At 41.9% G+C, this 13,025-nt stretch overlaps 1 protein-coding gene across 1 annotated transcript in view; it reads left to right on the top strand.

The window, feature by feature from the left end:
* LOC121622182 (MAM domain-containing glycosylphosphatidylinositol anchor protein 2-like) overlaps positions 1-13,025 on the top strand; it is a 162,344-nt gene that overhangs the window by 58,238 nt on the left and 91,081 nt on the right. Inside the window, exon 3 of the mRNA XM_041959068.1 lies at positions 5,226-5,400. Within this exon, the coding sequence (XP_041815002.1) occupies positions 5,226-5,400 (175 nt within the window). The remainder of the gene's footprint in view (positions 1-5,225; positions 5,401-13,025) is intronic.

The following is a 13,025-nucleotide window of genomic DNA, read 5'->3' as shown; positions in this document are numbered from 1 at the left end:
TCGAACCTCACACACACACACGTCCACGTGCACGCAAACACGTGGCAGCTCGCAACACTTGTCTGCCTTCCCATTTAATTGTCAAATAGATATGTGTTCCTGTCAGTCACCAGCTCACCGTATAATACGTGCTTTTTCGCTGTGCCTCGTGGGTTTGGCATTTCAAGGTGTTGCTATGAGCTGTGCAGGAGGACTGGGACTGTTGGCATCTGGCAAGCTCTGGGGCAATGAAGTCAAATTCTCATAGCTTTACAGGGCTAGAGGTCACTGGAAAGATTTGTGGAACTTAGCTCTCTAAGGAGAGGATAAGACAGAAAATCTCAGTTGTGACCAGTGCTTTTCCCTCACTCCCTGCTTTTGATCTCTACTCGCTTGTCCATTTGGTGGTGCTTTGAGATTCAAGCAAAAGTCGCTAGCATGTTCATAGTGACAATACTACCAGGATGTTTAGCAGGTAGGATTGCAATGTTCCTCATTGTAGTTTAGCATGTTAGCATTTGCACTAAACACAAAGTACAGTTAGGCTGATAGGTGTGGTCATTAATCAAAGGTTAAAAATTTTATTTTATTTTCATTTGAAAAATTAAAGTCTTCACTTGATGATGACGCCAAATCAGAGGATCAGCAAAGTTACTGTAGACAAATCAAGCCAATTAACTTGTGATGAGCACATTTCGTGTTTGTTTTGGACATACTTGATACTGAAGGATTAATTGAGTAGGTGGAAAATGAATTGATTGATTAACACTGAAAATAATGTGTCGCACCCCCCCTGACTCAAGAATTCCCTCCATTTTTTCCTCACTTTATCATTGTCCCCGTGTCTCTAAATTGAAAAGTATGAGACACACAATATGTTTGAAAAGTCTCTCCCTACTCTCCATGTCTCTCTGTCTCCTATCTCTGTCTAATGCTGGGATGATTACTTGATTAATGATTAGTCGACGAACATCAAGTGAATGTACCACAATTTTGATAACTGACTCGTTTACCGAGCGAAATTGCCAAACATGAGCTGGTTACACTCTCTGAAGTGTGAAGATTTGCCATTTTTCTGAACATCAATGCTGGTGTTTCTGGCAATTTGGGATTAGGACTTTTTCACTATTTTCTTTACATTTTATAGATTATTAACATTGGTTAAATGGAAACTGATTTTTTAATTGGCACTGAAAATAGATATTAGATTCGTCCCTGCCTCCGTTAAATTTAAAGACCCGTAAACCATGTCCCTTTGTTATCGCTGACTCTTTGTCTCTGTATCAGAGCGCCACATACATTCATGTACAGCTTTATCCGTTCATACTTTCATGGTCACTGTTCTCCAGCGTCGTTCGCTGTCTTTGAAGCCGTGAATAGACATCAAAGAGTCCCTGATGATGAAGCCATCTGCCCCCGTCTCCCCTGCCCTGGCCTCCATCCATTATGTCCACACTACTTTGTTTGAGTACCAGGCTCCAGTAGCCAGCAACACCACATTGCAAACACCTTTTTTTTCTGTTTCAGTTATTGGCTGGCCAGATTCAAGTCACAGCGCCACGGGTCAGCGGGTACAAATAAGCTGACCTCAGGCCCTGGGACTTTTCGCTTTATACAGACCAATTGGACTATGTGATCTGTTTTGGATGCTCCCATGACAGTTAGCCTACAGTGCTGGTGTCTTTAGCAGATGGTGCTTTGAACATTATTTAACCTTCTATTGCGGTTGTTTGCCATACAGACTGCTGTATTAGAAGGGGCGCCGTGAACCACACCCTGTGCAATGCACGCAGTGGTTTAACTGCAGCTCTCAAATGTACAGTATGTAGTTCATCACCAAGGCAAATAAAAGCAGATAAATTCCATTTATATTTCCTTGTCAGCGTGTTCTTTCCTGTTTGATTCTGATTCCTGCCTTTTCATTTCAACATCAAAGACTTCACTGCGGCGTGTTTTCAAACTGTCATCCAGTTTTTACAAGGGTCAGTATGTTCTAATATAGACCTGTAGAGTCTGTGCACTCGCAATTTGTGATTTGGACCCCCTGTTGCTTCTTCTGATCGCTTGATTGTCATGCTCAGCCACACTTGGCTGCACCACTGAGCGGCACAGACCCACCATCAGTGCCTAAAAGAAAAGATGGCAAGCAATTAGAAACCAGTCTGTAGTTAGGGAGAGCGAAACATCACAGCAGGCATTATGGGAGATTCACCGAAGACGCGTGCTCCAGCATATGATCCCTGCATAACAACAGACACTGGGCGCATTTTAATTAGCTCTTTCCATGACATAGCAGCATGTGTGGTCTTGAGCACTGCTGGGATTTTCAGTCGGATACTAATCTAGACGAGCTTCTACTTTCCTTGTGAGCAAATGTTGATCTTTCTATTGGGATATCTGATTTGTTGTTATTATTGTGTTGACTTGTGTTTGGCTGTGGAACTAAGTGGTGTCATGTTTTTAATGCTTTTAAAAAAAATAGATTATGCAAAATGTGAATGTGCAACGCCTTTTTTCTAAGTTATGTGAGTTGAAACATGAAAACCAGACCTCATTTACATTTCATGGCAATAATATATGCATGCAATTGCAATTGGGATAGACAGGAATAATAAATTTGTGCCATAAAATAGCGGCTGGGCGGTACATCTTGGGCAGTTTGACTTATTCCCCAGTGTACATTTGCAGGCACCTTATGAGTTTCAGCTGAGGAATGAGAAAAGAACTGCAAAAAATAGCCAAAAAAACCTCAGCCAGGCTGTCAGTGGGCTAGGAGGAGCAATTATCATATTGCTCAAATCCGCCAGCTCCTCTCAGATCAAGAGTATTTGCATTGCGCTAAGGAGAGTGAAGAGGGTCAAACTGTTCTCACCAGGCATACTTCAGGACTCCCCCTGTGGGTAGAGGTGCTCAGATGTAAAAAGTCAAAGAAGCGGAGGAATGAAAATAGCCTCAGGGTACAGGGAGAGTTGAAAGCTCACCAATAATGTGGTCTGCTGCCCCCGTGAAACAAACAGGAGCACTTTCCTTTTGAAAATATGAAGAGTTATTTGAATACCCACTTCTTAGTGTCACTCTAACAATGCACTTATTGATATTGCGCTTTCCTAAAACTCAAAGCTCTTTACACAAAAGGCAAAGGAAATGACTGGGGGTATAAGCTGGGAGAATATTGAATTCTGCTGAGGTCGCCATAAGCCAGCTTGCTTTGTATTTGCATGAGGGGATCCAAAACGCTGTAGGAGTGACACAGAATTTAAAAACTTTGCTCCATCTAATTTATAATCATAACTTATTCAACTTTAGGGCTTGTTTTGCTGAACTCATGATGTCCCCAACTGTTAGGGCCCCAGATTTTGTAACAGTGGGGCTTTAGCATCGATCACTTGCTGAGTTTAGGCTTTTTTTAATAGAGAGCTTTCTCTCAATGTCTCCTGATGCATTTGAAACAGGCCAAGTGAAGCCTTTTATTTGCAGTGTATTAATTTAGAGGCGTTTATTTTTAATGGTTATATGTCTACTTAAAGGCTGTAGACAGGGATGGGAGAGAAGCACAGTCTGGCTGCAGACTGTCTTTTTTCAAAGAAAGGGGTTAGTGAAAGGGAGAAACACAGCACACACACACAGTCTTTGAGTTTCAGGGTAGCTAATTTATTTCTGCCACTCTGAACAGTAGCACCCCGAGCATGACAGAGAATCTGAAACTCCTCTGATAAACTTTTGCTGCATGTGAATTCACGTCCTTGTCATCCTCTAGCCGTGGGCTCCAAAGAAAGGTTCTGGAATAGGGCACCATTATCAGGTTTTGGGCCACCCACCCTTTCATTTCCCTTCTTCGGTCTGTTTAGAAAATGACCAAACTTCAAGCTGTAGTAACCTCAGGCTGAAGTTGTCATGGGTAAAAACCCCACAGCTGGAGCAGCACAGCGGCAGTCTCCCAAGATAGCACCACATCCCTATCCCTTCATGCACTGATATCCCTGTTCCATCTGATGCTATCGCTTTAAAATGGGATGTTATCAGTATCCAAGTTGATGCCACACCATACAGCGTGGAGATATTGGATTCTAATTCATAGCCGTCCCTGCCTAGACATAGATATGTGAGGCTCTGCAGGCAAAGACAGTCCATCTGTGGCTTACTTAGGATGAGGGATTGAATGGAGCTTTATGCTCCATAGTTCTGGCTGTGTGGCCCCCAGGCCAGAGTTGTCACAGTACCTGTTCATGCTGTATGCTTTAATGAGGACAGGAGAGGGAGATGATGGAGAGTCAATTACAACCTCATGTTGGAGAGTAACACTATTTCACCTTTCATTACACCTCAATGCCATGGGCTAACTGGGTCTCATCAGTTAGTGAAAGGTACTCATGCTGAGAGGGCCATGCTGGGGTCAGTCTTGTGTGGAACAGGGGAAAGAGGGAAGTTAGAGGAAGATTTTCAGTCCTCCATTGTTCTGCAGCATTTCACAAGAGAACAGGATGCTCTTCATCAGCTGGCTGCACATTGCATAAAATACACAATCTTCTCAAAAACAGACAAACAAGCAACTTAATTTTTATCTCTTTTTAATGAAATTCTAAAGTAGTTGCCTTCATTTACCCCAGAGAAACAGATGATTATTTGAAACAGGCTCATATTAGACATAACTTCACGTCTAATTTCCTGTTTTACAGCTGTATTTAATGATATTTTTGTAAGAAGTATATTTTCTTATCCTACTGCTGTTACTGTGAATGAAACCAACACTTCCTGCAAAGACATTTCACATTAAAAGCCTTTCAGCAGCTCAGAGGGCATAAACCCACCGTTTCAATTTGGTTTAATTTTGCAGGAAGTGATTATTTTCTCTGACAGTAACTTTACAGTGACCGAAAGAAACTGAAAAGCTGAAACACGGGGAAATAATTAGTGATTGAAAACAACATTTCTGTTAAAGAGTGAGACTCAGAGCTGCAGACTGGTGAAATTAGTGCTGTGGAAATGCATATGTTGCCTTTTTTACTATGTGAGCTATTTGAGTAAAAGTTATTGTGCCTCCTCTGTGTGTTTTCAACAGGCCTATGGCTTTAATTTGAATACCAGCTTTTATTTGAAAATTTTCAGTATCATCTTGATTTGTTCTGTATATGTACTTCCTGCTTTTGAAGCTGTGTTGCACACCTTGCTCTATTGCATGCGTACCACTGCAGAAGACTTGAACACTTGAAATCAAATTAAATCATTTCTGCCCTTTGTTCTTCCAGATCCGATGGACCAAGACAGCCGGCAGCGTGTCGGACCGCTTCCAGGACTCCAGTGTGTTCAATGAGACATTGCACATTGCAAAGATCCAGAGGACCCAGGGAGGTCGCTACTACTGCAAGGCTGAGAACGGCCTTGGTTCCCCCGCCATCAAGTCCATCAGGGTGGATGTCTACTGTAAGTGTGATACTTAAGTTTAAGTTTTAAACTTTATTAATCCCAAACTGGGAAATTACTTCTCTGCATTCAACCCATCACTGATTGAAACACACACACATGCAACATGCAGTGAAACAACAGTGAAACACACGGGAGCAGCGGGCTGCTGCATCAAGCGCCCGGGGAACATATTGGGGGTTAAGTGCCTTGCTCAAGGCTGCCCCCTATACATGGCTCAAACCTGGACATCATGAATATTTTTCATTAGTCATTCAGCAGGTATAGCTATATTGTTTCTTGACTGGGTCCTTCCTGTGGGAATTTTTCCTCCTTCGTTATTATGTGTTTGTTCCTGGTTTACAAAGACATCCAAGTGGGGCAGACTGAAAATGTTAAATTGCCCAAAGTTGTGACTATCAGAGTCTGTATCTGTGTTACTGTGCCAATAACTGGCCACAGTTTTGCTTTGTCTGCTGCCTAATTCTCTCGTAAGACACATTACGAACAGCCATGACCCTGAAAAAGTCTGATTATGTAACAAAGTCAGTCTCTGAGCAGTGTAGCAAAGCAACTGTGCAGCTGCCAGCACAGTTAGCTTTTAAATTGTAACCAGTATATATGCCTTCGTATTGAATCACTTTAGAACCCTAAGAAAGAAATTATCATGTGAAATTAAACAAGTACTCAAAAATTATTTTCTAAATTTGCTCAAAACGATTTACATTTCTTCCATACAGAAGATGGTAAACAGAAAACTGGACACAGACAATTAGTGCTGATCAGTGTGTAACAACACGAAACCTTACAGCCCAATATAGCAATGTTCTATATTTCTACTGTAAATGAATGTAGTTATTCTGAGGTAGAGAATCCAAAGAGACCCTTGCTCTCTCCTGAGAATGTTAATTAAGCTAAAATGCTTTTATTATCCTGACACAGCCATTGACTGTAAGTGCAACTTCTCTATCTTTAAAGTATCTCTACAACGAACGGTGAAGGTTCATTAGCATTCATCAAAGCAAACAGTGATTTAGTGTTATTGTTTTTATTGATTCGGCATTGATTGTCCTATTTCACCTCTTGAGTGGTCGAACAGTGGCGAGACAGGGGAGTCGCTGCCCTTTCATCACAGCCAGACCCTCAGACAACCTCCAACAAGTGGGTGTTAGTGTCCGGTGAGTAATATGTCGGTGTATTGTAATCAGCTGTATTCAGGGCAGAAAATCTTACTGTTTCAGCTTCCGAAAGCGCTGCTGAGATTATTTTAAATCACTTGACCGTTGCCTTTGAAAGATTTTTAAGTCTGAAATTTTCACTTCGGTTTTGTTTCTCTCTGAGTAGCGCTCAAGCCCTGCTTCCTTTTTTATGCCAAACTACAAAGTAAAAATAGACCTTTTAAAAATGAGTGACTTTTCTGCCCTTTATGTGTTGCCAGGCATCCAATTTACAGTCACAGAAGAAAGAAAGGGGTAGTGGAGCAGAACATGTTTACACTAAAAAAGATGCACTTGAGCCCTCTCCAGTCCATGACACCTTTCATGTAAAACCTACATTCATTTGATGCAGTTTTGAGTGGTAACACCGGCCTTTCTCTGCAGTTGTGTGAGTAGCACTCAGGCAGTTACAGGCTTCTGCTCTCTTCTCCTCGGCCCATATTTTCTTTCCTATCGCTGGCTTATTCCTACCCCTTGGTGTGAGCCACGTCCCTGTATCTGTTTATTTGGACTGACACAGGTAGGGGTTGTGGAATTGAAACTTGTTTAGAAAGCTTGTGGAAGGCCTTAGTGGTGCAGCAGAGCAGAGGCTGAATGTGTCTCAGCAGCTGACAGTCAGAACCTTGTTCCCTTTGTGCACCATTTCACCTTGGCTGCTCTAAAGAGCTGGGGGAGCAGAAGTGGAAATGAAGCCAGATAGCACACCGGAGACAGACCTGAGGATAATCGAGGAGGAAGGAGCTTCATCACCTGACATTTTGAGGGCTTCAGTTTGAGTTTTCATGCTGTTAGAGGCAAACCAATGACAGTGTTGAAGAATTTGAAGAAATGACAAAAAGAAAGCATATTCAGTAGAAATATATATATTACAACACTTGCGACCATGTAAGTTAATCGTGCAAATATTTCTGCGAAAGAAATCTAGAAAAGTGCAACTCTGGCAACCATGATCTGTGGACTTTACTGTTTAAAATATGTGTACCTGTTTTACTATTATATTGTTACTGCTGCCATTCACTCTGCACTCACAAACTGCCTCTCGGTTATAAAATCCTACATTCCTCAAACTCACATCTGAAATCCTCCATTGTCCCCAAATCCCTCATCAAATCCTGCCACTGATTTTTCCCTCTGCATTAATGGCTTCACTGTTCCCACTGTTTCCACACATATCCATAACCTTGGTGTCATCTGTGATCAAACCCTCTCCTTCGAACACCATGTTTTTTCATCTAAAAACACTGCCCGCCTTCTGTCCTCCCCGTCCCTCGCAGCTGCCGAAACGCTCATCCACGCCTTCATCAGCTCACGACTCGGCCCCCGCGACAGCATTCTGCGTGGCACGCCGAAATCCTCGACAAACTACAATACATTCAAAACTAAGCTGCCTGTCTGCTCACCCACTCCTGCAACAGAGGGCTGATCACCACAGTCCTTCGAAACCTCCGCTGGCTCTCCAGTCCACAAAGGATCCAGTCAAAAATCCGCCTCCTTCTACCTCACTGACCTCCTGCACCAACATACTCCTGCCTGCAACCCCTCTCACCCAGTCCAAGCATGAGAGCTGGGGGGGACAGGGGCTTCTCCATTACCGCCCCCTTCCAGTGGAATTCTCTCCTTCAAAACACCTCCTCACCTTTCCTCTTAAAAAACAACACTCAACAGTGTTGTTGCTTTGATATAGCATATGATATACAACAATAATCATGTAGTAAAGTATTATTATATATTAACGTACATAATATAATGCAACGCGTTATAGTAATACAAAGTATCAACAAGCGGTCTTTCTTTTCTCCCATGCAAATTCATCAACAAAGAGGGAGTAGTGAAAACATTTTGGAAAAAAAAGCCCTTGAAATGCTTAAATTCATTAAATAAATAAAAGCAACATTAGTATTAAGCAAATATTTTTTGCACAGTAGCGTTTCAAATTGTTGATGTCCTTGCATCTGGCCTTGTAGCGCAGTGTGTGTGTACTTCATTAGCTAGCATGGTGTTATGTTGCACATCCAGCAAAAGCACATCATTCCTCCTGAGCAACGTTCTAACTGTCCCCTGAGGGTGAATTTAAGTGATGGGCCTCTGCAGTCCGTGCTATTTTTAGTGGTTTGCAGCTGCAATTTTTAATTAGTATTAAAACTGGTGTTTTGGAGCTGGACCTCCCAACAACAACACCTTGAATTATGTTTGCTGCCTCTTTCAGATGCATCGTGCATGTGTGTCTGTTAATGTCACTGTGTTTACATGAGAAAAGAGGAAGAAATAACATTGGCTGTTATAAGGGACTGCACCATTACTGCAAAGAAAAGATGCTCTACATAACCAGATGCAGCGTTGCAGCATGTTTTACATTAAGAGGCTTAAAGCGTGAATGATCTTTCTGCAGTCTCTTTCCTTGGCTTTTCTTTGAGACCATGTATTTGTTCTGCTTTCTGGAATCAAGGGTCTTGTTTTCAATTTTCAAATAAGCACTAGAGATATTATTCATATGTGCACGTTTATTAGATCAAAGTGTGTTTCAGAAATCTCCCCTTCCTCATGAAGGCAGCCGCAGCCTGCTTTACTCAGTTTGAAGGATGTTAAATGAAGGAAATAAGAAAGGCTAAATGTAGACAGACAGGCAGCCAGATGGACAGACTGTAAAGGTTTTCTGTAGAGCTGACTGTGAGCAGCAGGTGGAAACAGAGGGGATAATTAATGGTAATAACTGACCTCTGCAGCCCACAGGAGCTGATATTAGCTATATAGCCAGCTCAAAGGTAACGTATTTACAAAGCTCAGAAGTCCATCTAAGCACATTCTATACCTGCTGACACTTCAGTTGTGTTTGTCGGCAGTTGGGTCTGTGGGGAAGGTCCTCTGCAAAGTTAATAAAGAACCTTGCCCAACTCCTACACTGATCGATTTTAAGCTTAAGATGCTCACTTCTTTTTCCTACAGGGGAGTCTTTTCAGTGTTTTCATTTAATTTCAGCTGCATTAATTTTGCTGCAGCATTTGATGTTTCATTGAGTGACTGATAGAGGAGCACTTAAGAGTTCTGCATGGGCAGCTTATTGAAGGCTCAGAGTTCATTGACCATCACCAGCACAATATATCTGAAAGAGATTTGGCAAAGAGGCGACCAGGGGAAAATGTCCACTGACCAAAAAACCAACTGTTCGTAAAGTGTTGAAGGGCATGAAACATTTTCTATGAACTTTATACTGCTTTTCAAACTCGCTACTGGTGCTGAAATGGCGTCGATCAGAAAAGCATTAATGAACAATTTTGAAGATTATCATCCTCATTTAGCAATCAGGGATGTTCCCTCTCTGCACATTTGTGTTCACAAGTGTGAGGATTTGCAGCTTATATTATTTTAAATTAATGTGTTTGTCGGGCTCCACACTGCGACGGGCTTTTTTTTTCTAACGTTGGGCTAAATGCTAAATTAATTCAAATAATTTCATTGAACAAATAATTGGCAGGTTAATCGATGCTGAAAGTAATTGTTAGTTGCAACACAAATGTTGATGTTCTGAAAGAATCCACTTCCCACTGATAAACAATGCAATCTTCAATATAGAGGCGGTCAAATTAAACCAGAGAGAGGGAAGCAAATTGATTTCAGCCGATGGAGAAATGGAAAACAAATTGCTGGACCTTCAACCAGCTCAGTCCAGGTCAGCATTTACTGTAGGTGTTGTGATAAAGGACCACTTTAAAACTCACTTTAAAATGGCCAGAACAAGCCCGCCAAAACTGAATAAATCGACAACACAGAGATGGATGTTGGAGAAGAAAAAAAAACCCATGCAGCCAAGTTTTCCAGCGTTCACGGAAAAGAAAAGGCCCTTTGTACGGTTTGTCCATATGCTAATGTTGGGCAGATGATATTAATGTTGTCTGCCCAGTCCGCCTGTGCCAGTTTGTCAGTAGCTGTGAAATAGTAAGAATCAGGTGGGTGGTGCATATATTGTGAGAAACAACCCACTGTTCTGTGGATATCATCTTACTGAAGCATTCACACACATCACTCTTCCCTGATATTTCTCACTACATTCCTTCAAAAGAAGGATTAGAATAAGACAATAGTCTGCTTTCTCTGTGTTATCTCTGGAAGGACTTACGCAGCCCTTACGCCAAACTGCTGGTGCAGAAGCCAGAGAATTTTAATGAGGATGCTGTGTGTCTGTGTGTGTTTGTCAGCACACGGGCAAGAGTCTGAGCTTGAATCATCTTTTGGCAACAGCAGCGTTCATCTAGATTCTAGAGATGTGTGAATGCGTGTGTCCATTTCTTTGTGTGCTAAAGCGTGCGAGAGGAAACAAAAATAGACGCTGCCCATTGGGTTCAAGCACATGCTTATGCATGAACACACTCTCCACCGGTGAGGTCCTGACTCACATACACATGTCAAAGGCTTAACTTGTCTTGGCATACGCCTCCTCAGCTGTGCAACGCTGTGCAGCAGCATGTGGTGTGAGGCCGACTTCGGGAAGTGTGTCTGCTTTATGTTTGCCTTCCATCGATGGAGTTCATGAAGGAGCTCAGAGACCAAACAGCAGCTGATGGTGTTTGTTTAGCGGCCATGCTGGCTTTGCTTTATCCAGTCGGTCAGTGTAACTGGCGCTTCCTATCTCATCAGGTGTCCAATTCGTGCTGCCCTGCTGGAAGGTGCCTGAGTAAATGTGTGCGCAGAGCAAGAGAAAGCAGAGGGTTCTGGACAAAACATTGACTCACACAAACACAGAATAGGGTGATAAAAATCAAGTTTTGACTGAGGCTTACGCGGGTCCTGTTAATTCCTACATGCTTTCATTACTGCTATCTGCACTTTACCCAGGAGAGGCTCATTTGAAGTACTGTATTTGGATACATGCAGAGGAAAGTGTGTGGGATGGTTATCTCATGGGAGCCTATTGATCAGTGGGTTCAGTTGGACGAAGCAGGTGCTGGAGGCAGGTTCAAGAGGTTAAGATATGACTGAAATTTAAGGAAGACAAAATTCTTTGATGGGCCATCTTCTAGTCTTACAAAGCTTTTATTTTGACACTTTCATGGATAAAAGAACAGATTGATGTCAGACAGAGGCTTAAGAAACTTAATTGATTATCAAATTAGTTTCTAGTTGCAGCCCTAGAATACTTATTGTCAACTTACGCTATTGGATTTGGTACTTTATACAGAGATATATACACTATTATGTATATATATATATACAGCATAAATATATATACACACACACGCACACACATTTTCTTTCACATAACTTGTAAGCCCTCAGACTAATGTAGTTAGCAAGATCAGCTCCTTGGCCTTGGGAGTAATGCTCAGTTAGGTACTACTACTACTACTACTGTAGCAAGCCAGTTAGCCAGGCAGGCTACAAGAATACACAACCCTCCAAACTCTTTAAATGTGGCGTTAAGCTCTCATTTCAGCCCTCTTCACACTGCTCTAATATGAGGAGAAAGCCAAAGCTTGATGGACCTGCTGTACAAAGTTACTGCTATTAGGCTATGATTGATCGTCACTGTTTGAGAGAGATGTTTAGAAAATGGTTAACTCACCCCGGGGAGAATGAAAAAATAAAACAAAATGAGTGTGAAATGTACAATAAATATTATACCATCCATTTATAGCTCATTCCGGGCTCTTTAAAATTGAATTCAAGCAATACAAAACCTCCCATGACACCTTCGTCATCAATTTTTGACTGAAAACGGAGTATTGTGCTGGAAAAGCTGAGGGACGCGTCTCGGTATCTCAGAGTGATGTGATCCGGTGATACGAGATGATGTATTATACAATCTTCTGAAGAGATCCCATAATGTATGTAGACAAAGATATATGTGCAGCAGCTCTTAAGTGCTTTTGGATGTAAATGACCTGGTGTGATGAATGGTGCGATACAGCCACGGTGAGTTATCTGAGCCTTGTTTGAATCAGGACAGAATGAATCAGCACATTATGTGTACATTATGTAAATGTTTGCTGGTTTGGTTAATGGAGGTAAAGCCAGTTCACGACTGCCCATTACTCTTTCAAGGACTTGCTCTGGGGAGGGGCCCTTAATCAGAGTAGTGGAGTCAGCCTCATCTCTTGCCTCTGTTTTCCTCCCCATCAGGAGTTTAAAACACGCTACAGTGTGTTTGTGTTGTGTATGCTAATGTGATTATGTTGCGCAGAATTTCATTCTTATCTGCGTTTTGTTTTTTAGCATTTTCTCCCGGGGCGAGGAAAGGCCACAGATGATGTCCTGACAGCTAGTTATTGTTTGTCTGTTCTCGTCAGTGATTTGGATATGGACAACAATATCCCAATTACAAGAACGGACTGTACAGTATAAATCGTGGAGAATAATGATGGCATTGATTTTGGGCTCTAGTCATTGTGAAAAACAGAAACTTAATGAGCAAAAAAGTATTTACTGACTGCCTGT

Source organism: Chelmon rostratus, chromosome 18 (genome assembly GCF_017976325.1).
Source record: "Chelmon rostratus isolate fCheRos1 chromosome 18, fCheRos1.pri, whole genome shotgun sequence".
Lineage (NCBI taxonomy): Eukaryota > Metazoa > Chordata > Actinopteri > Chaetodontiformes > Chaetodontidae > Chelmon > Chelmon rostratus.
Note: the sequence above shows the minus strand (reverse complement) of the source record. Positions and strands in the feature narration are given on the sequence as shown.